The 25771-nt window shown below is 56.7% G+C and overlaps 1 protein-coding gene across 1 annotated transcript in view; it reads right to left on the bottom strand.

Moving 5' to 3' along the window:
* Positions 1-25771, bottom strand: part of KSR2 (kinase suppressor of ras 2) — a 77684-nt gene that overhangs the window by 28609 nt on the left and 23304 nt on the right. Inside the window, exons 5-15 of the mRNA XM_059827898.1 lie at positions 24498-24679; positions 15141-15210; positions 14358-14441; positions 11886-11953; positions 11612-11710; positions 10206-10324; positions 7790-7958; positions 4747-4788; positions 4335-4401; positions 2057-2105; positions 972-1339 (exon numbers count right to left, since the gene is read on the bottom strand). Coding sequence (XP_059683881.1) covers positions 972-1339; positions 2057-2105; positions 4335-4401; positions 4747-4788; positions 7790-7958; positions 10206-10324; positions 11612-11710; positions 11886-11953; positions 14358-14441; positions 15141-15210; positions 24498-24679 — 1317 coding nt within the window. The remainder of the gene's footprint in view (positions 1-971; positions 1340-2056; positions 2106-4334; positions 4402-4746; positions 4789-7789; positions 7959-10205; positions 10325-11611; positions 11711-11885; positions 11954-14357; positions 14442-15140; positions 15211-24497; positions 24680-25771) is intronic.

Below are 25771 nucleotides of genomic sequence, written 5' to 3'. Positions count from 1 at the left end.
ACGCCGGGATGCTCGGCGCTGCGTTTCCCACCAGGCACACGGGTGACAGCAGGTACACGGGAATTCCCTGAGACCAAGGCAGCTCCGGAGGTGTTTGAGGTTGTTTGGGAGACCCCAAATCCCAGTTTGCTCCCCAACCAGCTGCGAGAAGCCCTCTCCAGCAGCCCCATCCCTGCACCCTGCGGCGATGTCCCCGAGCATCACCGGCCACCCAGCCAGCAGCCCTTCAAGCCCCCAATCTCCCCCTCCCAGCCCCATCGCAAACTCACTCCTATTAGTCCCATACCCAGTTTTGGGTGTAATAGAGACAACAGAAAGGGAGGAAACACTCCAGGAGACCATGGACCTATCTTGCAAGGTTTCCCGCATCCTCAGGAGCGAGGAGATGCCCATGGACAGGCTCTGGTCTCATGGAGCACCAGCTCTCCTTGCAAGCACCCACTTTTCCCACCTCTCCTGCCCTTCTGGCCGTTTCACAGACCGTTGGACCTAACGCTTGCACCCTGCTGAGCCTTCAGACACCCAAGCTATTTTCACAACACCAAGTTATTCACGAAACCTGGTGTTAGCACGTCACCAGCTGCTTTACGCAATTAGAGGCTTTTCCACGCTGTGACAGCTCTCAAACAGCGTCCAGACCCCATCACCCACCCTTGGACCCAACCAGGGCACCATGCAAAAAAAAAAAAATCCTTGGGAGAGAAACTGCCGATCCCACCAGGTTATAATCCCTTCTGGTTAAAACAAACTGTTCTGGAGTCAAGCTCCACTTCTACAGGAGATGAATCTGCCTGGACCCACTTAGATGGGTTTGCTATCTGCTTGGCAGCATAAATCACAGCAGATGGAGAACATCCCTTTGCTCGGGCAGGGAGGCATGGCCAGCCTTGCCTCCCCGTAACGTTTGACTGCAGGAAGGTGTTTTGGAAAGAAAAAATGATTCCAGCTGAGCACGAGGCGTCGGAGCTTACCTGGTGATGATGGCGAGGTGGGGAGGGCTCATGCAAGCTCCCATGAAGAGCACCACGTTCTCGTGCCGGGTCTGCCGGTACGCCATCACCTCCCTCTTGAAGGCCTTCAGTTGGTCCTCGTTGTCCCGCTCGATGTCGATGAGGCGGATGGCCACCTCCCCGTGCCAGCGCCCGTGAAAGACCTGCCCGAAGCGGCCCTTGCCGATGAGCTCGCCGATCTCGAGCTGCTCGAAGGGGATGTCCCACTCCTGGAGGAAGATGCTGGTCTGGCTGGCCTTGCGGGGGAAATTGCGTGCCGAGAGGAGCGAGAGGTTCATCTCTTCAAAGTCATCCTCGGACTCCTGCGCCTCCTCAGCGCCTTCCTCGTTCTGCGGGGTGGGCAAAGGGAGGTGGGCGCAATAAAACAGGGGGGAAAAAAAACTGTGGCCAAGGAAGATAACGCGGACAAAATCCCACTAACGCACCTACTGCTCCCTCAGACCCAGAGAAACGGGGCAGGTACCTTCCAAAGGCAACCAGGCGGCCGCGCTTTACGCGAAGCCAGCAGAAACCCAGATTTTGCGGGGAGGCGAGAATTTACCCCGGGGTTAAATATAAGAGAGCAACGCATCGGGGCATTTAATTCATTCATCTGAAAGCAGCATCTCATCCTAGCCCTGCCGAGCTGCGCTCTGCTGATAGCGACTGCTCCCAAGCCAGCACCCCCCGCTCTGCAGCCCCCCACCCCCGGGCCAGGTCTGCCTTTTCCCTTGACGCTCTGGATATGCTTTCTACAGGATTTACCGCGTCCATTAAAAGCTGGATCCCCGTCCTCACCCTTCACCCCTTCCCCTCCACCACATTTTTAATGCATCTCAGAAAAGCTCATTGAATTATAAACTTGAGGGCAGACACGAAGCCCATCAGGGTCCTTCTTCATGGGGTGGGGACACGGATGCCTGGGCAGGATCAGGCCTGGCCGTTAATTCGATTATCAGCAATTTGACTGCACAGATGCTAAATTTATCTGGTTCCTGTGAAACGTGCCCCAAGATGTATATAAAATAAAGGCCCGTTAAGCAGAGGAGCGAGCCCAGCCATCTCACCTCCGAGGTGGGCTCCACTTCAATTTGAAGCAATGGGTTTCCTTCCAGGCTGTTTAAAAGAATTACGGAATTACCGCCGGGTAAAAACACAGTTAGGTGGGGAGCACGCGCAGGCGTTGAGTCCTGCTTCCCCGCAGCGTCGCTCTGCACCAGGACTAAAGGGATCAGGGAGGAGAAGTACCAGGCTCGCTGCTAATTTGGGAGAGCAACCCCTTCCCTCCCACACCCTGGCTGCCTCCATCCCCGGGGACGGCCCTGGGTGCTCACACGGGAGGGGGGAGGCTAGCGGGGATGAGCAATATTAATTATTGCATTAATTAATATGGGACGCCTGAAGTTCCAGGATGGATTTGGTGATGTGGGAACGCACCACCAGGTCTCAATCCCATCACCCAAAGCACGCGGCGCGGAGGATGCACAGTCGCCGCGCGCCCCGGGAGGCGTCACCCCCGGCTAACCGGGGCTCGGGGACAGATTTACACCCTCGCAGCTTTTGACCATATCGAGGCAGCGCTGGGACATGCGCTCATGGCATTTTTAGACCCCAAAGACCATTCTAAGATCACAATTACCTTCCCAACGAACACCAGCCAAAGCGACAAGCGCGGCTGATCAGCAGCCAGAAGAGAAGAAAACGGGGTTTTCAATGATTTTTGAGAAGCGGAGGTTTCAAAGACCCCCTCTGCAGTAAGAGCACCCGAATTTGGCTAGTTTCCCAGCTCCCTGGGCCAGGAGCTCCTCTTTTCCTTCTCCATTTAACACAGCACCCCCCACCACCAGATCCCCAACCAGGGTCTCGCTGCACCCGACAGTTAACAGGGAATTAGGGAAATTCCATGGCAAGATCAGCTGGAGCAGCTCGGGTGGTTTGGAGCATAATATATTATAAATCGTTATTATCAATAACATAAATAACAGCATCCCCTCCCAGAGATGGCAAGGATTAGAGGAGAGGCATAACACTCCCCAAGCCACTCGGATGCGGTGATCCTGTGCTTCCTATCCCATCCAATTGCCACATAAATCCCAGGGGAGACACAGATGCGTATACAAAAGGAGTCAATCCTGATGTTCTAAGCAGCACGGAAAACCCGGGCGGATGCAGGCGGCTTCTGCCGCCCATCCCAATGCACGGGCGGTTTGCCGGAGCAGCAGTCTCCTCCTGCCTGATCCTTAACCCAGGTACGAATACCTGTCTCCCAAGGATCCAAAGCGGAGTCGGCTGTTTAATCCAGCCGAGCCCGGGGTAACCTCAGCGGCTCCCACGGGTTATTTTCAGTGGGGCGAGCAAGAGGAGAATCACAGATTTTGCATATTGAAAGCTGTTTTCCCACAAAAGCCTGCCAGCCCTACGCCCGATACCTCGCTTTAGGCAGGGAAGGAAAAAAATAAAAGACTTTGACTTCACCGTTTTGCCATTAATTTCCCGGCCACCAGCCACCGGCGGGGACAGCGGCTCCATCCCCGTCCCTCCCATCGCTTCCCCCAGAGGCGAGATCCGCCGGACCCCCCGGCAGTTGCCAATGCGGTTTGGAGAGTGTGGGCGAGACGGACACAAACCACGTCGCAGCCCGGAGCGAGACCCTATCTGTTAAACTCCTGGCTTGTAAAATCCTTCACGAATGGCATTTATAAAAAGGACCAGCAAGCAACCCTGAACTGTAACGTGGCTGCGGGGTGCTGCCGGGGCGGCACGGGCACGAGGACCTTGGTGAGGGCCGGACTCGGCAGAGCAGCTCGGACTTGACCCGCCGGGGAGAGCTGGTCCTAACGCCAATTACATACTGCGTTTCAAAACTAATTGCAGTGCAAAGTTTATTGGACTTGAAAATATTACAGGTGGGGCTGCAAGGACCACCTTTATTGAAACTATCTCAAAGACCCTGGTTCTCTGCTTATCATTTAGTAAAAGATTAATCCCTTGGGCTTCGGCATCGTCTGGGTTTTGCCTTGGACTGAAAGTCATCTTTTTTTCTGATGGCAAAGCGCTGGGCGGCTGCACTGCTGCGGGTTATAAATCAATCCCCTGCCCTCTCCTTTCAACCCTCCTCCTCCCCAAGACAGAAGCCAAAGCCACGAGCTGGGTTAGGGCGGCAGCAGCACCAGGAGCTCACCCCGACCATCCACCCCAACCTGCCCAAAAGGCATCCCAGAGCCCCAGAGTGATCCTGCAAAGCCAGGGGAGCACCCATGGGTGCCCGGAGGAGGCAAGGTGTGGAGGATGTGCTGCCTGGGGAGGGGAAGGTGAAGGCAGCCGGGAGGAGGGGGAGGCACTCACATGGGGTTGGAGTTGACGGGGTGGAGGACCACCTGCGGGGCTCGGGTCGGCGTCTCGGGCACCACGTCTGGGGAGAAGAGAGCGGAGTGAGAGCAGGCTGGGAGGCACCAGGAGCCCCTTCCAGTGCCGGCGGCACCCAGGGGAGCTAAATCCCGCTGAAAACCTCCCTTTGTCCCCAGGTCCGATTTAGTTACACCCTTAGCTATAGCTGGGTATAACTCAGGGCCACCCAGCCCTGCGGCATCTTAGTAGCGCACGGTCCTGCAACAATATACTGGTTTGGGGGAGAAATCCCACCCCAGCACAATCCCCCTGCACAAATCCAGGGGTTAGGAGAGCCGGCCATGCACCCACCCCCCCAAGGGATATCTCAGCACCCCGCATTACAGGAGAGGCTTTCGGAGTGACGTACCTGGGAAAATGAACTGCTGCTTGTACTTGTAGTAATGGGAAGCTGGAAAAGAGGAAAAGGGGGTTAAACACCGACCTGCAGAACCAGGCGCTGGAGAGACTCCAACCTGCGCCCAGCCCTGCACCGCAAAACGCCAGCCCCAGGTCCGGGTCCCCCCCCTGCACGACCCAACCTCTCCCACCTCCATCTCTCCGGAGGATGCCACTCCCAATGGCACGTAGGGTGCCCAGGCCAAAAAATTAAGACCTTAGTCTTCTAACGATCTGGCTGGACTATAAGTTAATTTTTGCTACTGCTCAATACCATTTGGAGAGTGTTGATGTCATCTGCAAAGTCACCGGTGGGATTTGGACACCTGGTTGCCAGCAAAAGCCCGCGGGGTTTGAGTGCTCGGCTCCCAACCAGCCTTTGGGAACCACTTGGCATCACAGAGACACCGAGTGATGGATTTGCAGCTGCTGCTCATTTTTGCTCGATCCAGCCCATCTAACTGTGCATTTTTGCCACGCTTCGGAGACGTGTCCTTCCTGGGCTCCCTGCCTGCCTCCCGGCGCACTGAAAGGGGCCGGCGGCTGTCGGCAGCCCCAGGAGCCGCGGCCCAAAGCCAGCGCTGCAGAAGGGCTCTGGGTGGTGGTACCCTCCATCGGCTCCTCATTGCCAGTGGGCAAAGCCCAAGGGCTGGTTTGACTCACGTGGGCAGGCAGGTCATGGGTATGAAGCAAGAGAGAGCCGCTGAGGCCAACAGAGGTGGGCACCAGCTCAGAAGGCACCTTCTTCTAAAACTTCAAGACCCCAAAGAGCATCCCTCAGCTTCTCCTCTCCAGCTTTGAGACCCTGAAGACGGGCCTCAGCTCTGCAGCGGGACCTGAGCACTCCTGAGTCGAGATCAAAGGAGACTCGAAGGTAATTCTGGCAGAAAAAGGTCACCGTGTTGCAATTTCCAAGCTCAAATCCTAATCCCCAAGACGACCATCTTGATGAGATGAACCATGAAGAACTTCCCGCGCGGGAAGATGAAAGCACAGTAAGTCCTGCTTTGTGTCAGACCAGCTCTCGTTCACCACAGGGCTCTGCTGGGATGGGCATGAAAGCAGGGAGCAACCACCCCCCCGAGCTGCCGGGGTCTGATCCTGCCCCGCTCCATCCCTGCCAGCCGGGCAAGCGTGCCGGGGGCTCCCTGCGCTGGCTCAGCTGCGGCGGCAGCGACAGCACGTCCAGGTCCCCATAAGGAGATGCTGCTGCCCGCTATGGGGGTTACTTCTGTGGTTTCTGCTTTAAACAACATGAAATAACGGCTGAAAAGACCTGCAGGGAGGTCTCTGCTCCAGAAGCGATGCATGACGGGGTCACCAAATGCTGGACCCTCTGTCTCTCCCCCCCAGACCCAGGCAGGGTCCAGGGCAAGCGGTTTGGGGACGTTAATCGCTGCGAGCCCAGCTATCACACTGCCAAGACATCAGGATGCTTCGGCTCTGGCCGGACCGCCACGAACTCGGTTACACCGGCACGGAAACCCACGCCGTGCTCTCAGGTTTGCAGCCGCGCTGTGGACTATCCTCCCAGCAACGTGGAGGCTCGAGGGCTGAGGCTGGCAAAATCCCGACCTGGGGAGCGGGAGAGGGAGCCGAGCCCCTCCTTGACGGATGGGTCGCTGCTCCTTGGGGTGCTCAGTGCTTCCTCGCAGCTCCTCCGCTGTCTTCCTCACGCCCCTCCAGCATCCCGCCTGAGCCCCAGGCGCTCCAGCGAGCGAGACTTGTGCACGGCTGCAGCCTCTCCGGGCACACAAGGACCTGTGTTGTTTGGTTGGTGGTTTGGGTTTTTTTCCAGCTTTTGGAAATGTTTGTTATTGTGGCGATGGATCCTGCCAGTCACATCCCCCCTCGCCTCCCTCCTCCTCCTCCTCTCTAGCTGAAGGCTTGTCAAGACGGAAGGGAGGAATCACCATGGCGCAGCAGGATCAGCAGAGCACGAAGGTGCTGTCTGGTTCCTCCAGACAAGCAGTCCCAACCCTCCTTCCTACCCGACCAGTTTGTTAACCCTGGGGGTTTTGGGGTGCGGGAGGGACCCCAAGCTCCCGGCTTCTGCCCCGTCAAAGAGGCTCGAGGCCACAGACCAAACAGGGGTCACCGGCCCTGGGGCAGCCGTGAGTGCTTCAGGATCTCAGAGATGGGTCATGGCCATGGCTCCCCCTCCTCTCCCCTCGCCAGGTCCTTTTTGGGAGCTGCTGGAGGGGTAGGTGGGTGACTGAGGACAGTTGAGCCCCTCCACGCTGCCAGGAGTGATGCTGAGCCGTTCCCCTCCAGGAAGGGACCTGCCCTGGAGCAGCAGCACTGCCCCCAGGACATCCCGAAGGCAGCCGCGCTGGGACAGGCTTCGGCGCGTCCTCAGGCCAGGAGGAGCTTTTTTGGCCATTTAATGTAACTCCTGTGTCCTGCAGCCACTGTGACCAAATTGCCTTTTCCACCATCCCTGAAGAGACTGAGCTCCAGGAGCAGATGGGTCCCAGGTACCCAGACAAGACTCGGTGGGACAAGCTAAGTCAGATATCCCCAGCATCAGCTGCTCCCCACTATCACCCCACGCACACTGCCAACGAGCTTGTCGGAGGCCCATCAACCCAAAGACACAGTGAAGTCAACCCAAGTCACCCTTGTAGAGAGGTAAGACCTTGTTTCCCATTCAGCGTTGAGGCGATGCCGCAAGCACACGCCACAGGGAAGTCATGCCTGGAAAGGTTTTTGTAGCCTCAACACGCAACAGATTGCCCACCGGGGTTGTGCTGGCTCCATCCTTGGAGGTTTCCAAGACCAAACTGGATCAAGCCTTGAGCTCTGACTCTGCTCCAAGACTAGAGACTCCCAAGCTCCCTCCCAACCTGGATTATCCTAACCTCATCCTTGCTGCTCATTTCTGCTTCCAACTTTTCCCCATCCCAGTGCAAGTCCAGGCAGGCAAGCAGCTGGAGAAGATCCTTGCCCTGAGGACACCCCGGGGCACAAGCCCCTCTCCCCGGGCAGATGTGGAGGTGGGGAGCTCACGGTACCTGGCAAGTTGAACTGCTTCTGCTGGCGCGGGCACTGCGGGGAGGGATGCAGGGGGGACGGGGGCGTTGCGCTGGGTGGCAGCGGTGGGGCCGGCGAGGAGGGTGTGGAGGAGGTGGTGGAGGAGGGATTGCTGCTGGAGTCTGGCTGGTAGGGCACTGGGATGTGGTCCTACGGGACATGGGGAAGGAGAGAAAAAGAGAGGAGCCGGTGAGAGCAGTGCTGACCGGTGTCACCCCAAGGTGCTCCAGTGCAGAGGACCCCAGGTGACAAGCAAGAGCTACACAGGTCATCCCAGTCCCCCGTTTCCAGAAGCCCTAGAAAACAACCAGAGCCCCAGCCTGGCGTTTTCCGAAGCCATTTGTATTCACAGTTTGCACCAAGGCCACTTCACACCAGAAGCGGGGCTCCTTTGCCAGCCCCTCCATGCTACGCACCCATGGCTGAGGGCTCCCCAAACCTTGCTGGCTCTGCAGAGCCACGGCCAGCAACACCAGAGTTGGGGGCCGCATCCCTGGGGCTCGGTCCTTAGAGACACCAAGGACCTGGCAACTTCTGCTGACCTCTTTTGAGCCAAAAACCCAGTGCAGGGGGCTGAGCTGAGGCAGATTTGAAAGGATCAGCCAACACATCCCAAGTCATCCCTTGCCCTTCGTTGACCCTTCCTAACCAAGGCAAGGACGGCAGCTTCGGGTCCACCTCTCCGGGGCACACTGCCACGGGTGAGAAAGGACAACCTGGGAGCAAACTGGGAGGAGAACCTGCCTGGATATCTGAGATCTGAAAAGGAAAATTGAGGCCAGAATTTCCCACCTTGCTCGTGACCTTGCTGCCCAACTTGGAGACAATTAACAGGGTCTGACCTTCAGCAGCACTGAACTCTCCCATCTCCAGACGGGTGCACCCATGGCAAGATCCCAACAAGGTTAGAAAATCTGCATGAGCTTCCCCCAGCAGGTAATTTTGTCCAAATTGATTAATTTTCAAATGAGCTGGGCTTTCCAGGAAACCCACATACGTTTTATATAGACCATCCACGACAATCTTGACTCCGTAAATTATTTTTTAAACCAACGCTGAAGGCAGGTAACAATAAGATTTCAATGGTATTCACAGAGAATAGAGTATCTCTAAAGAAATGCTTTTAGAAACGTCAAAGTAAGAAGGAGCCCCTGTTGCATAAAGCACATTTATAGAGGAAGCTTTAACCAGAATGGGAGTGCTCAGGTCAAAGACAAATATATATATATATACACACACACAGACACTGCATCATCACGCTCTGGTTAGGGAAAAGCTAGGAAAAGTGAAAGGACTGCACGGCGGAGGCAGAAGAAGAAACAGCGCTAATGCCCTTCGCACCCAAAGCCTTTATCGGTGAGCTGAGTCACTTCCCCGCTGCCCTCTAATAAAATGAAACAAATCACCGGAAGGACGGGCACTAAAAAAAAAACGCATCTCTGTTTCTTTTGAATACCTGCGGTAGCTCTCCAGCCTCTAAAAGCCATTTACGCCACCCCATAACACCACCACCACCGCAGATCATTACACTAAGGATCTCCTAAGAGATTTAGGTTTAAAAACTGCATCCGAGAGAGCATCACCCGGTACCCAGCCTTTGCTGAGAGCCAGAAGATGCTGGGGTGCGGGAAGAGCTGGGGAAGGTCCTGCCGGGTTTTGGGAAGCCAGGGATTTGACGACCTGTTCCCCATCACACCACTGATTTCCCTCGCTTGGAGCACTTCCAGCCTGCAAAAACACCTCACCCTGCGCTACCTCCGGCTGCCGGCGAGAAATTTTCCACTGAAGGCAACAGGCTTTAAATGTCACCAAAAAGAACCCCATGCCCGTGTTATTGCCATGAATGCAGGGCAGAAGGGAGCCAGCCAGGAGCACTGTCACATCTGCCTTGACCAGCTTTGCCAGGGACACAATCAAATTCTGGGCTTGTTTTATTTGTAACGATAAATTTGTTATTTACGGAAGTCTCAGGTGGTAGCAGACACCTCAAACCACCCCAAATTCAGCTTAGATCTGGAGACCGAGAGGTCGCACTGGAGCGGGACCAGTGGGACACAGGCTGTTTCGAAGGCGCTGGTCCCGTTTTATTTTTAAAAGAAAGAACCTCGGCGGATGCAACCCACACGGGGAAACCCAAGGGGCGAGGGGTTCGCAGCTCCGCTCGCAGCGCGGCAAGGAGCGTTCCCGCTGGAAAAGCCGAGGCAAACGGGGCGGCTCAAGCAACCCAACTCGGGTGGCGTTTGAAAATGCCCACCGCCTTTGGCACCCTTGTCTGTAAGAGCAGCCGCGGGCGAAGAACCGGCAAAAGCCGCTGATATTGCGGTGAGACGGGGGCCGGGTCCCCTCTGGCAGGGGGTGGGTGTGAAGGGGGTGTTCAGGGCTGGGGGAGCAGCTCACCTTGTTGAGTTTGTTGGTTTTGGGGAGCGTCTGGCTGACGTGCAGGTCCGAATACCTGGGGGGTTTCCGCAAGGGGTTGTTGATATCGCAGGGCACCGACTCCGTCCGGACTAACCTTGCTGGATTAAGAAGGGAGAGAGGGGAAAAGGGGATGGAGAGGAGGGGGAGAGAGAGGGAGAGACATCAAAGCTTCGAAGGAGTGCTTGGGGTCACCCTGCGCTTGCAAACCGCTCTTGAATCGCTCTCCAAAGCAATCCCCCGCGGCACCTCCAGCCGCTCGGCTCCTGCCCCGGGACGGCAGCCGGCCTTCGGGCTCCCCGCTGCACCCAGGCTACAGCCAAACCCCCGCGGGACGTGGGGAGCTTAAAGCCCCCCACGGTGGGATGCGAACTGTATTCTTTACCCCCCACCGAGGGGCTGCAATTCAGAGAGGCTCAGCAGCCCCCGCGGCCACCCCACGAGCCAGGGGGTCAGCCAGCATCAGGAGGAGGCACCGTCCTCTTCCTCGCCACAGCTTTTCAGGGCAGGGGGGAAGGAGCTGGCTCAGGGCATCCTGCTCTCGGCAGAGATATTTTTTTTTGGGAAAGCCAGCCTGCAGCCCGGGAGACTTGGGAACGGGCCAGCTGCAGGGCAAGGCATTTAAGAGCTTTTTTGGGGGGCTATTTCACCGATGCAGAGGCCACCCCAAAGCCATGCTCCTCCTTGCTCCCATGCTAAAACACACAGCGGGCAGCTCCGGTTCTTGCAACGTCGCAGACCGCAGCCATAAACCCCAATTTCTGCTCATCCCAGGAGCCCACCTGCCCCCGGGACGCTGCTTTCCCTGCCTCCTGGTCAGGGTTTGCAGCAGCTTGTAGCATGACGGGGGGGTCTTCAGCCCCTTCCACCCAAATTTGCTGCAAGCAGGGGCGTGGGGGCCGGAGAGGAGGCTGGAAAATTGCCCCCCTCCGAGCCACAGCATCCCCACTCGCCTTGCGAGGTGCCACCAGCGCAATGCATTTCCCGTGATTAAACCGATGAGCGTGGTTTGGGTGGTATTTAACACAGAGTAACGGCCTTAAGAGCTCAAAATTCAAGGCAATGCTAATTGGAAGCGTTTCCCTTAGGCGGTCGCAGTCATCTGGCCGTTGGGGAGCACTCGGCCAAAATCTGGAAGAAAAGAGGTGGGAAGCGACGCCCGTCGTCCTGTTGCAAAGTTCTCCCTCCTCTGCGGATTTTAGGACGGGCTCTCCCGGCGGAGAGCGGGATAAGGCAGCTCCGAAAGCACCACGAGCATCCGCAGGGGCACGGCCGCGTCCCCGTGGCGGGGACCCCCATGCACCGACAGCGCCGCGGGAGATTTCGGGTCCCACGCGTCCGCCCTAAGCTCTCGACGGTAGCAAAAGGCTAAAACCTGTTGCACTTACCCCGTGCGGTGGGGAATCTGAAAAGAAAAGGAGGCAGGGGAAGGGTGGGTGGAAGTGGTTTGCAATGCAAATCTGCCTCGCCCCGAACGGCTCGTCTCCCTACAAGCGGAAAAAACGGTGGGTAAAATTTTCACAGAGCGCCCAAGCGGTTCGGGAGCCTCCGTCCCGCCGGCCGTCAGCGAGCGTCGGGCTCCCGAATCGCCCGGGGGGGCTTTTGAAAGTTTTACCTGGTGGCAACATCCACGGAGGCAGAAGGGGGAAGAAAGGCCCTTACCTCCGCGGTGGATGATCAGCAGGTGACACGGAGGGGCCTCTTTGGTGCATTTGTTGTGGCACTTGAGCCTAGCAGGGAACAGAGGAAAAGGCGTGAGAAGCGAAGGCGAAGGGGATGTGGAGCATCACGGTACGGCCGGAGGGATGCGGCTCGGAGCAGGGAGCGTCGCTGAAGACCGGGGACCCTTTCTCCACCCAGGAAGATGACTTGATGTAATATTTTGGTTGTGCACAGCCCCTGGGTGCTCGCTACCTGAGCGATCCCACGGGCAAACCCTCCCGGATCCCCACGGTCCTGCAGCTTACGCACGGGAAGACCCGTGATTCCCAAGCCGCCCGTCCGGGCTGCGGGCACAGGGATAACAAGCGGTACGGGATGCACGTCCTCGGAGCATCAGGGCTGTTGGCCGGGAGGACGCGGGGGCTGCACGCCCTTGGCAAACGAGAGCCATGGCGGGTGCCTCTGCCCCGACGGAGGGGTGCAGGAACCCCCACAACCAGCCTTGCCTGGGGCGGGGGGGGCTGCCCGGCTCCCCCCTTTCTCCGCCGGCTGCAGGGGACCAGGCACCCACCAGCCAGCTCCAGGATGCCCAAAATTGTCATTTCTGCCAGCCTCGCCTGAAATAAAAGGAGCAGAGACCCGTGCTCGGGGGAAAGCCATTTCCCCCTGACCACCACCCAGCGCTAACGCTGCTTTATGCTTAATTAAATTCAGGGGCAGCGGAGGGGAAGGAAGCGGTTGCCCCGGCCCCCTTTGGCTCCCGATGAATCTCTGCCATTGTGCCTTCTCTCCTAGCTTTATTACCAGGACATTCAACAAAAATAATGAGAGCATTTACGGCTACGGTGAATATTCCGCAGAGCATTGCCCGGTTTCGCAGAGCCGGGGCAGGAGTCTATGGAGGGCTTCACCCCCGGGTCATGCATATAGGCATAAGCAGGCTCCCGTGTTCCCGTTCGTTCTTAATTAGGGATGGAAACGAGTCCCCGGCTTGCGCTCTGCCGCAGCGGCCCCGGCAGAGCAGGGAGAGCCATTGGGAAAAAGGCAAAAAGGAGGAAAGGATTTAAAAAAACAAGGGTAAAGGATGAAAAAAAAGACGGCAGCTACAAGTCAATGGGCTGGGTAATGAAAATTCAGGAGCCGTGCGTGTTAGCTTTTATTACAAAGCTGTTCCTAGAGGGAAAGGCAGAGATTAATTCGGTAGGAGAGGCTTGGGGGGGGTTGGGGTCTGTTTGTTTTACCTGCTTGTTCCCCTCCTCTTTCTGGGGAAAGCAGGGCCGGGGCTGGGTAGCTACGGCAAAGCCGGAGAACCTAAATATTTTGCGTTCACCCTAACTTTTAACAACCAGGGAATTTATTTGCTCTCTTCTGAGCACCTACAGGCAGTAGGAGCGACACAGAGCTGGAGCCGCAGCATCGCAGGAGCAGGTCCGCAGCATCCCAGGGACCAGCCCCGGGCAGGCACAGCAGGCAGCAAAGCCTCCAGTTGCTTGAGCATTGAATGCAATAGGAATCACCACTTTAAAATACATATATTTGATAATATCGCTTCCAGAAAACCACCACCAACTGCAGAGTAATGAGGCATTTCTTGTCCAGGTTTAAATCCCAATTTGCTAACTCATCAGCATTTAATCAACGGCAACAGCGATCGTTATCACTGCATAGCGCCGGCTAACTCAGTTACCCGCAGACGATCGGCGTATTCCCAGCACCCATCCCTAGAAAAGGCAATCTTGTCTCCAGCAGCAGCTTTACTAAGTGCTGATGGCTGCACGATACTGTGTAAGAGCTGGGCTACGCCAGATTTAAAGCAGAATAAGTGGCCCCAGCCTCTGCCTCGCTATCTTTTTCCAGTCCTGCCCCATTTTATGGCCCCCCTCCTTCGCATCGCAGCTTAATTGCGGTTTGGGGTGGGTTGGCTCCTCGGTGCCATGACATTGCCAGGAAACAGAGGCCCCAAAACATTTTTCTGATGCAAAAAAATAGGGGATACAGCCCAAGGCTGTGGGCAAAACCCATCCGATGCCCGGAGCTGCCCCGCAGGAAGGCGATGCTCTTCCCCAAGGCACTCTCAGCTCCGGGTCCAGCGCATACATCCCCCCATCTCCTGCAGATAATTCCGCACGTAACCCTGTAACGTGGGCATCTAAAGCCAGGCCAAGGACGGCAGCGAGCGGGGAGGCTGTCAGGATCTGACTCGGAGCTCTGGTGCGAGCAGAACCGAGGTCTGGCGGGCAGCATCCTCCCCGAGGACCCCGCTCCCATCCCTGGCATGCAGACCCGACCTCAGCCCCGTTTTGGGGTGTTCTTCACCCAATCTCATGTCTCATTAAAGCGTCCTGCAAGGATGAGCTGGCGAGAGGCTGGTCGGGCTCCCCATGCCCGAGCCCCTGCTCCAGCAGCGAAACCCTAATTATCCCCCTCCCAACATTAAGGAGCGACACAAACAGCTCCAGCGCCGCGACGTACTTGCAGTTTTTGCATTTTAGGCCGAACAACATTCCTTTCCCGCAGACGGTGCAGGTTTGAGACATCCAGTACTTGGTGGAAAACCTGCGGAGAGAAACACGGTAAGGGGTCGGGGGGTAGACGAGGCAGTGCCGCCCCATCCGTGCTCCTGCAGAAACATCTCCCGAGCCACGCTTATGTACCGAGCCCTGATTTATCCCTTCCTTCCTGCCCTCAAACACTGCTGGGGGTGTCGAGGCATCTGGCTAGGGATGCCAAAACACAAGTCTGAGCCCCCCTTTGGTTATGCAGAAGGGCACAGCCTGCTCCAAAGGGGTCCAAGCCGACCAGGATGGGCATTAGCCACCGGCTCGCTGCGGCTCCCCGGCTTTGCCCACCCCAGGCTGCGGACAGAGCCCCCAAAACACCTCCCTGCCCCGGGGACCCAAGTTTCCAGCCCGTCAAAGAAGCGGCTGCCCCATCGAATAGCAGCACCGAGGCTGTTTCTAGTGCTTCTCCTTCTTGTGGCAGATATGGAAGGGCAATAATCCGGTGATGGGAAATTTGCTGAAGGTTGGCAAGGTCACGGATTATACACAGCTTTTATTGATAGCAGCTCAAGCCTTATCTAAACCAAATCTGAACTGAAATGGAATTTAAATGGGCTTCTAGGACAGCACAGCCCAGCACGGGAAACAGGGGGAACGGCCCCGAGCCCCCATCCCGGAGCAGAGGTGGGAAGGGAGATGCTCATCCCCCGGCATCAGGGGGGATTCACCCGGCGCTGCGGCAGGCTTGGCGTACCTGTGTTTTATCGAGTTTCCTAGATCTCGACGGGGGATCTGCGGGGACCAGCGAGGCACTGACAGCGTATCTGCGGGGAGAGGAGAGACAGGGAAAACCATCAGGTGGTAATAAAGGCAAGAGCGAGGGTTCAAGCTTTTGGGGAGGGGAGCAAAGGATGCGCACAAAAAAAATGGTATTTCCCCTTAGAGATGTCCCACTGTGCTCCCTTTCCGGAAAGCAAGAGGTCTCTGGCTTTGGGCTTGGGTCTGGGGGGAGCCGGGGTCTCCTGTCCCCCCATAACAGCCGCCAGCACCCAGTTTGGGCCAAAGAGAGAGGTGGGAGGTGATGCACCTGCCCCACGGGTGCTGCACCCATCTGCACACAGAGCGGGATTACAAAGCTGTCGGAGCCACGTCACGATGTCCAAACAAGAAAGGAGAAAGGAAGCCAAAACGGCAACTGCATCATTTATTAATAAGACATCACGTCTTGCAGTTGCGGCTGAACAAAAAGCCAAGTGTCGGCCGCATGGAAGGCAATTTAGCTCATATTCAAATAGAAGAGCAAAGTAAAAAGCAGCCTCGGTGCTCTCCTTCTAAGGGAAAAGGAGGGAGAAAGCGTATAAGGGATTCGAGAGGTTTCCCGGGCACAAGCAACCAGCCCGGCACGACGCGAGCCGAGCCACGGCGCGGAGCCGAGCGGCAAACCCCAGCTGCGAGCCCGGCCGTTTGCTCAGTATGCCAGCAAATCCCTCGCTAAATACGCCTTCGATATTATCCCTCCGAGCGGGGAGAACCACTGTTTGCTTTAATATCCCATTTTAATATAGCGGGCGGCAGGGCGTTTTAATTGCGCTCTCTTTCTGAAGGTTACATTTACATGCCGCTTCCCGTGCAAGGCGCCCATCGCCGGGGCGGCTCCGTGCTTGTTAGAAGTCTTGGGAGCATCCGAAAACGCATCCGTCTCGCGTACCTCCCGCCAGCAGCTGCTCCGGCTCCTTCTCTTACTGCGCCGCCTCGGCCCCCATCACCCCTCGGGCACAGCCGGCAATTAAGATGTTGAAGGGCTACAAAGTCAATTAAGGGAATTGCTGCCCCCAGCCCCGGGTAGGCTGTTTTACACCAGCGGCACGCCAATATTTTTGACCCATGCTTCTCACCAACCCTTGAGACAACCCACCCCGGGCTCCTGGACCAGCATCCCTTCCGCTACCCCAATATCTGCAGCCTCCCAGGGATGTCCGCAAGCCCCGGAGGCGATGCTCGGAAGAGCGGGACGACTCCACGCGCGAGCACTATCCCTCCCTCAATGTCATTTTTTGATCAGTAAATCATATTACACAAATAAATTCCCCCCACCCTTCAACGCCGGTCCTTGATGAACTAAACACCCCGGCAAGAACAGCTCCTCTCCCAGAATTAAATTACAACCTCCGCTTTATCAGCCACAATTTATTTCCACTAACTTTCAGCTGGCCTCAATTAAATCCTGCCATCCCAGGGAGGGGGGAGAGGGGACGCGGGCAAAGACGGCTGAGCCTTTTAATTACTTTCTAAATGTGCTCACTGCAAAAATGTATTAAAGTGTATCGGGGATTTTAACCTCCTAACAAAAATGAGACCTACGTGATTCACGGCTAATTAGGTTCATTACAGGGAGCGATACATGAAGGATCGCGGCGTTTAACAATAGACCTGCTGTTTGCAGGAGGGAAAACAGGCAAAGCGGGGCAGGAGGGCAGGGGAAGGCTCCCCACTGCCGCAGGGAACAGCCCCAAGGGTTTGGGGGGCTTTGAAGTTAATTAGTGATTCTCCCCTTGAACCCGTGCACGTGAGATGCTCGCCCGGAGGAAAAGCTCTTTCTCCCCGCGCGACATTAAATCCGGGTGATGCCCAAGGGGAAGGTGGAGATGCAGCAGCCTCCCCCCCAGCACAGGAGGAATATTCTCCTCAAAAACCCCGAATTGCCACAATGAGAGGTAACTGCAAGAAAAAAAACCCCTCGTGACCACGGGAACGTGTCTCGCTGCTGCAGGACGGGGTGGGGGGGCCAGGCTTTGTCACAGGGACCCCGTGATGGAGAAGTGCCAGACCCGAGGTGCTGCGGCTGCCCCGACGGCGCAGGGATAAGTTGACCCTTGCGAGCTTTGAAGCGCGACAGCCGGCTGCCCACCTCCCTCCACCCTTCTGCTGCGGCAGCTCGCCCACCCGCGCTAACGACCCCGAGCTGCCCCGCAACGATTGATGTCTCCTGACCTCCCCTGCCCGGGTGTCCGTCATTACTCACACGTTTATCACCAGCAACCTCATCTACAGCTTGAAAATCAGAGCTCTTTTAGCCGTAATTCCCCTCGCCCAAGGGTATGAGGGCAGTTTTAGGAGTTTTTTCCCCCCCTCTCTTCCTCTGAGATGGTATTTAATGGGCACGGGAGTAGTTTCCTAGGGAAGGATGCAGCTGGAACCCACCGAGCAGCCCCACGGGGACCCCTCCAGCCGAGCATCCTCCCCTTTCCTGCCTCCCCCATCACCCGGCTCCCCGATGTCATGACACTGCCCGATGCCACCCAGCACATCGATCCTCGCAGAGCGGCACGGACCCGGCAGCCGGGCACCCGATGCTGAGGGATGCCACCCCCCACCCGAACACCCCAAAACCTCCGCGCTTTCCTTCGCCACAGCATCACACCGCCAAAGGTCACGGCTCCTGCTCCGCACGGCACAGCTTATCCTTGAGTCAACAGCCCGCGCTTGACGGGGATCAGATGTGCCGGGAAGAGAGCAGGGACAGGGGGAAACTGCCTGGGCAGAGGGTGACAGCCGCCTCCGGCACGTCTCTGACAGCCGACGCCGGAGAAGAGCCCTGCTGCCCGGCTCCCCCGTGGTGACAGGCAGCTGTGACAGCCGCCACTGGTCCCTGAGTGGCACCCGCGCACCTCAGAGGTGACGGGGACCGGGATGCTGCGTCGGCCGTGACGCCCTCCTCGCCCCCGCTGCCATCCCGACAGCTCCCTGGCACCTCTCGGCTGCCGGTGCGGATGTTTCCCCTTCGCTCCCCGGCTGGGAGGCGGGATGCCTGGGCATCTCCCGCATGGAGAGGAGCAGCCAGAGCTTCCCTATTTCATTTATTTTGGGTTTCCACCCTCCCTGGGGGCAGATCAGGAGGGCAGCGATGCCCTCAGCGAGCCCCAACACCTCTACCAAATACACCAGGAGCATCACCCGGGGCTGGCAGCCGTGCCGAACCACACCGATGGGGACCGTGTTTTGGCACGATATCCCCCTTATTCATCTCCTGGCACCTTTCTGGATGCCCAGGGAATTGGTGTGAATGTGTTATCCATCACGGCGACAGCCCGATAAACAAACCCTCCTCCTCCTACTACAACAAACAGCGCCGGGCGATGTTCGCATTATGAATGGGATGGATAAAATCGATGGAAGTGAACTTGGAAAGCATCCCAGGATGAATCACTGCAAAGCCAAGGAACAGCCAGAAGACTTTGCACTTGACTGTAGACATCCTACAGATCCGCATCTACCCCAGGCAGCCACCAAAACGCTCCCAGCACCAGCCCCAGGACCGTTCAATCCCCTGGGGAGATTATGGGGAGACACGGGGGTGCAGCCTCCTCCCAAAACTGTTCAACGACCACCCGGAAGACAACCACGACAGGTCTGGTGTCAGGTGTATCTCTACCACCCCATCCCCAGGCAGAAATCGCAGCCCAGGGACCATATCACGATGGTGATGGGGGATGCTGGCACAGTTACTGCCCGCACGGTCCCAGCCAGGGAGCCAAGCACACCGGCGAGCTGCTCTGCAGCAAAGGTTGCACCTGAGGGTGCAAAGTCCCTCCACGAAACACCTCGGTCCTCGCTCTGGCTGGTTTTAGGGCCAAAATAGGATGGGGGAGATATCCGAATAGCTCAGCTGCAGCAGCAAAGGAGCTGCAGCACTGCTCCGAGCAGCAGCACCAGCAGCTTTCCCTCCCCGTGATATAAAATCCATGCAGGATTCAAGCTAAAAAGGGGATAGACCTGCCCCCTCCGTTAGTGCACGTGGCAAATACTCTGCACGCCATCACAGCCAGGTCCGAACCCAGCGATGTCCCCACGGTGACCCTGCTGCGGGTGGAAGGATGATCCGGCGGGCTGAAACAAAACCTCAGCCCTTGCCGAGGGGATCATCCATCCACAGCAGACGAAGAAAGCAGAGCTATTCTCAGAGCATCTCTCCAGTAAAAGAAAGGAGTCACTTTATAATCCCGGCAGTTCCTCTTTGCAGTGTGACAATCCTATTTATACAGCCGAAATGTCATGTTCGGTCCCTTCGCTGGCTTAAATACTCGCCTTGTGATTTTTTCCCCCCAATTCGCAGCCTTGCAGGGTCAATTAGGCTTACCCAGACAAAGCTGCATTCTTCGGTGGCTCCGCACAGTGCTGCCGGGGCAGGAAAGCCTCCAGTCCCTCGCTGCCGGCTGGAGCGGCCCGATGGCGAGGCAGCCAGATGTGGCCAGATGTGGGCTGTGGGGAGCTCCCAGCCAGGCTGCCAACACAGCCGTGGAGCGCTCGTACCATGGCTTGTACTGGCAGCAGGGCAGGTTCGGGGAGGAGAAAACCACTGACGGTCACAAAGAAACGCGGGAATTCCCCTGCTGAAGGTGGTTTGGGCTGGCAGAGCGCTTAAGAGAAGTCTCTTCCCTATGAAACCACCCCCAGCATCGGGGACGGGACGCCTGTGGAGAAGGGCCGTAGTCTGAATGGCACTGACTGCTCACGCACATGCCCCGTGGCACCCTCAACACCAGCATCATGCTCTCGGGTCCTGCGTGGTCCTTTCCAGCAGAAAGGCTGGATTTAGGGCTCCTGGATTCCCAGGGCATGGCTTGATCCACTGGACATTATCTTGAATCTCTCTCCGCCAGCCATACCTACCCAACGCCAGCCCTTCTGGGGGCTCTTTCGCAGATGCTCAGGGGCTGAGGGAGCACAAGGAGCTCTGGTGGCATCTCAACACTTGCCGCTTGCTTGGCCATCACTGGTTGACCACTCAAGCCTCACGTAGGCACAGCCAGGCTGCTTACCAGGGCAGAAAGACAGCACCATAAACTGCAAAGTCCTTGGTCACAAAGCCAAGAGGCAGAGCCAGGATCAGAATCCAGAAGTGCCCCACCAGGGACACGACCAGAGCAACACCAAAGGCAACAAAGCTGATTTATAGGACTGGGCTGATGCAGCCAGCTGAGAACCGAGGAGAGGGGAGGTGGGCATCACTGGAGACCGCATTAAAACAGCCATGATTGGCTCTCGAAGGACAAGACAAAGGTTTTGAGGGGTCACTACTCATAACTCCATGCCCCAGGAGATGCATCATGGCTCTTGTCATGCTCCCGGGCCACAGAAAGAGCCTCACTGCTGGAAAATGCTCAGCAATGTCCCTGCATGAAGAATTCTCACACACAACTTCAGTTTATGGGCCACCAGGGACAGACGATGGGTTTTTCTCTCCTGGTACACACAAGGTCTTGGGTTGGGTTGCGCTGGCTGCTCCTTTCCTTCTGCAGGGTTGGACACCAGCTGGAGGAAGGGCAGCAGTGAGGACATTCCCCGCGTAGCCACGTTCCCGGGTGCTCATTTTTCTGCCCTAGCCCAACAAAGTCACATGCAGCCTTTTCTGTCCTTCCTTCCACCCCCTTTTGTTTTAAATAGTCCAGGATGGAAACGACGTTGGCCCATCCTGGAGACCATTGAGCAGGTGACCCGATCCGGATGCATACGGTGACAGTGCTCCGGCTGGCCTTGCAGCGGGGAGGACAGGCAGAGGGCACAGCCGGGGAGCAATGCCAGCCGCCTCCAGGACACCCAGATAAAGGAGACACAAACAGGACCTACTAGACACAAGTACAATTCTTCTCCTTTACAATAAAAAGGAGAAGATCCAACCTGATTTCTGGGTGCTTGTAGCCAAGTCACGGGGTGTTAAGTCCTAAATCCTCTTTCAAAGTAACAACACGTGTTTGGTGGTCACTTGTTCACCAGGAGTGACCAGATGCACCAAGAGAAGGTCCTGGATGGAGCCAGGCAAACCATCTTCTGGCCCTCAGCCATAGGGCTGGGCTATCTCAGGGCCAAGCTAGAGTTCAAGGGCACCTCAAAAGTCTTTACTTTCCCCCTTCTGCTTCCCCCTCCAAGCGCTGCTAAGGAAAAAATTCAATTCAAAACCAAAATTCACGGGGATCCTGGCCCTGTGTGAAGGGGACTTTGCCCCTCCAGCAAGATTTGTGCTTCAGGAGAAAGAGGCTCCTTCCGCAGCTCGCTGCCAGCCCTTGCGCTCTCACTCCACGTCTGTGAAAATCCATATCCATCGGGGCAAATTGGCTGTTAAAAATAAGAGAGAAGCATCCAAACCCACATCCAATCAGGACCAGAGGTAATTCAGATGGGAGCATGCTCCTGCCACAAGCAGCAAGACACTGTTGAAAAGAGATCATCGAGAGACAGCCGGGGAGAGAGGGGTCTCGCCAAGGGCTCGCCAGGCTCCTCTCCCGCATCTCAATCTGACAACAACAACAGTTTTTGGTTTCAGTGCTTAGGGAAGTAATTCCGTATCAATCCGGAGCATAGCAGGCGCTGCCGTGCCGATCCCACAAGAGATAAAGGGAAGAGGCATTTTCCTTTTTAAAACTCAGGTCCCCATGGTCGTAGGGATGGGATAACATGGAGAACTTGGCTGCCAAACCGCATCTGCGCCTCGAGGATGGGGATGGGGACAGGGAGGTCCTTGGGATGCAGGGTGGGCGTGATGGACTGGCTCACACCCGTGGTGAGCCCCGCGGAGCTCATCCAGCAGCGCATGGGAAACCCATTGCACTTAAAAGGCAATGAGAAATAGTGACACCCCAGGAGATGGGGCGAGGTGTGACCCCCAAACTATGACCAGTGCTTCTCATAGGACCCAAGTCCTGGTACTTTGGACCAGCAAGAAAAGCAGCAAGATGAGAGCAGGGGACCCGAGGACACGTGAAGCACCGTGTACCGGAGTGGGGGAAAGCCACCCAGGTCCCCCGGCATGGGGAAAGCTGCGGAGATATTTACTCCTCCCCACAAATAAATGCGCCTCCACACTGCTTGGCATCTTCTCCCCGCAAGGTAACGAACCCTGGCATCAAGCTCCATTAAACCCCATCCCTCTCCCCCCAGGGCCACGCTCAGCACCCGGCTGCCACGTGCAGGACATGACCGCTCTTCCCACAGGGTCACAAAGTGGAAAGCAAACATGGAAGCAGACCGAAACCTGGGATGCAGCTCAAGGACAAGGCCACCGGTACAGAAATGATGCAGGAACACAAGAGAGAGAGAAAAACTACCATCTAGTGCGATTTTTTTTTTTGCCTTGCATCAAATTTTCCTCTCAGGTCCCCAGGAGCGAGGGTCGCTGAGTGCATGGATGCTGATCCTGCAAGGACCAAATGGTTTTGCTGGTGCTAAAACCTCTCAACAGGGATCAACCGGCTGGTGCAGCCATGCCCCTCGGTCCACAGCTCATGTCTAGTCCAGAAAACAACCATTCACAGCAGCTAAGAAAGCTGGAGGGCGGAGGGAAATGAGAAGAGACACCTCTCCAGCAGCGTTAGTCACTTGATAGCCCATCACTTCTCATTGCATCACGTTCCTGCGATGCCACATTACATCAGGTTATCACACCACGGGATGTAATCCAACACTGATGCGTGAGGAAACCTAATGCAACGAGACACGGCGGGGGTTTGCTGAGAATGGGGTTTATTTCTTGGTTTCTGGTCTGCTAAACCCCCATCGTTCTGGGCTGCAAGTTGAACTCAGCCGATGCCGCGGGGGGAAATAGCAATGCAAAAATACCCCTCGCTCCAGGCACATCTGCTGGCTGTGCCAGCGAGAGGCAGGTAGCTGGACATCTCTAGAAATAACATCGTCTGCCCGCAGAGCTCCTGCCAGGGCTCGCTGTCCCCAAAGCCAAAGAAAGGGGAGCAAAAGGATGCCAGAAATGGCTCGATGATTCTTCAATGACCCCAAACAGCAGCTGAATGGCATGAAAAAATAAAGAAAGAAAGAAATTGTGGGATTTTTGCCTTGCAGAGGGCTGGGAGAGGCATGGCTGCGGGGATGCAAGGAGGGCGAAGGAGCTGTGCCATCACACCAGCACCCAGAGCCTGCAAACCGGTGCTGAGGGCAGCTGGTGAAGCCATCCCGGTCCTCCTTCCCGCCCCGGGGAGAAGTACGGCAAGGAGGCAAACCTGCGGGTACCGGTGCCGGGGGGCTGGATGGGCAGGGAGGGGTGTTGCCTGCAAACCCCTTCTTCAGCCAAGAGCCGAGCAGTAAGAACGACTGGAAGAACCCAAAACGAGCCCGAAAGACCAGATTTTGGGAAAGCAAACAAGGGAAAAGACTGGGGAGGTGAAGGTGGCAGAAAATGAGCCTGGATATGGAGTTGGAGGAAGCTTTTAGCTGAGCAACAAGAGGGAATGGGGAGCTCGTCCTCCCCATGACAGCTCTTGGCACGCAAATGGCTCCCAGCAGCTGCCTCGCGTTTTCTGGGAGGGTTTTGTCTAGGCTGAGAGCTGCGCCTGCCTTGTATAAGCTTCAATTCCTGCAGAATTAATCGGGGCACCGGTCCGAGAGGAGGAAATAAGGGTCAGGCTGTTTCTCCCCGGCCAGCAGCAACGCCCTGGGTGAGCTCATCGACCCGAACCCACCCATCGAGTCCCACCACCAGCATCTCCTGGAAAAAGGCAAACCGGTCCAGGCAGACGGGCAGGCAGGATCGAGGCCGGCTGCTGGGATAAAGCTGCTTGGTGTTTGCACCAGACCTGTCTGCATGGGGGCCGGCTTCATCCGAGACTCCGCATCGGCTCAAAACGCTGCAAGCAGGAGGTCTGAAAAGCAGCCTCCTTGCACGAAGGTAAAACCACAGCTGGATTTACAATGGAGCCCTTGGAAAAGTGACTCTCAAGTGACAGCCAGCCAGTGTCACCAACCCAGGCAGCACAGAAAGGCTCATGGCTTTTCCAAATGACAGTAGTCACCCGTGTTATTGCCATAGGGGAGCGTATCTCTCTGCATAAATCAATATTCAATATGACAGTCGTTTTCTATATACACAGACATATATAATCAAGTTTCCAGGCTTATATCTGCCCAGAAGCCCCCACATATCTTTAAACACTAATGCGAGGCGCCTGCCCGAGCGCTGTGCTCGCCGCGCAACACTCGACCGACGTCCTCCAGATCACCGATGCACAGGCGGACACCCCGAGTTTCCCACGGTCACGTCCTTTGCTTGTCATCAACCATCACCCACCCCACGGATGGGGGACCTGAGGGGGCCACTTGGACTTACTTGCTGAGAAGGTGGCTTCGGTGTGGACAGGAGGGGTGGAGGGGAGGAAAGGCGGGTACCCCACGAAGAAGGAGCGCAGGGAGCGCTCGGAGAGGAGCGGGGAGCGCTGCGCGGGGATGTTCTCGCAGCTTCCCACGCTGTTGTGGATCTTGAGGTTCAAGGGCTTGTTCTTCTTCTTGACTCTGGAAGGAGGAGAAAAAAGGAGAGAAAAGAGAAGGGCAAGAAATCAGGGGAGGATTTGCTCACAGGCGGGGAGGAGGGAGCGGTGCACCAAGGGACTGGTGGCACACGTAGGATGGCTGCTCACGTGGGGAGATGCTGTGCCGCCCCGTGAGTTTATGTGATAATTAGACCTGTATCCCTACAAGAACTTTCAATCCCTCCCCATCATCAAAAAAAGGCAGTTTTCATTAAGGAACACATTGCATTCGAGAGCTCTTCCTCCTGCAAAACCTGGCTGAAAAGGGTCGGTTGGTTCAAAAGCCCCGTCACCCCCAGCCTTGCTGGCCTTATCGCAACCCCAAAATCACCTACCGCCCGCCAGCCCTCCATGGGGCTGCATCACCCCTCAGTGCCCCAACCCGAGGCTGCCAACACAAACCCACCTGCGTGGACCTCACTGATGGTTGCGGTAACGTTCGAGTCCCTGAACATCTTCGCACAAGACCCCAGGTCACTGCGTTGTCCCGTTTGGGGCCAGGAGAGCTGGATGTGCTGCTCTGCCCATCACAGCTCCTCTTTATACCAGCTCAGAGGCTGCTGGCACGGGGTAAGGCTTGCTCTCTGACGCAGCCATCACAGAGTGCATCCGCATCCCAAAACACCAGCCGTTACTACCAGCCCCACTTCAGATGGGAGAAACTGAGGCAGGGAGGGATTATGGAGCAGATTCAGCCTGCTTGCTACAGCACCTAAAGTGGACTTAGGCACTCACAGACCTGCTAAGCTCGAGAGATGCTACTAAGCTCGAGAGATGCTGCTGTCTGTGCATCACGGCAGCGCCGGTCCCGGCTCCTTCCCACCGGGAGCGAGGCACTGGCACCCAGACCACCGGCACTCTGCAGCACTCAGCACCTGCTCCAATTTTAATGTCATTTAATGTCACCTACATCCATTTTAGGGCCCAAGCAGGGGAATCGAGTACAAGCGAGGGATGGACTGCAGCGGAGCGTGTCACCCAAGGCTAACGCGGTGAGCGACCCCAGCAGAAACCTGGGGAACAGCTCACCGAGGCACAGGACCACGGTGCGGACAACCCTAAGCACTGGGAAACG

This window comes from Gavia stellata, chromosome 21 (assembly GCF_030936135.1).
Source record: "Gavia stellata isolate bGavSte3 chromosome 21, bGavSte3.hap2, whole genome shotgun sequence".
In the NCBI taxonomy this organism is placed as follows: Eukaryota; Metazoa; Chordata; class Aves; order Gaviiformes; family Gaviidae; genus Gavia; species Gavia stellata.
This window is presented reverse-complemented; position numbering and strand designations above follow the sequence as displayed.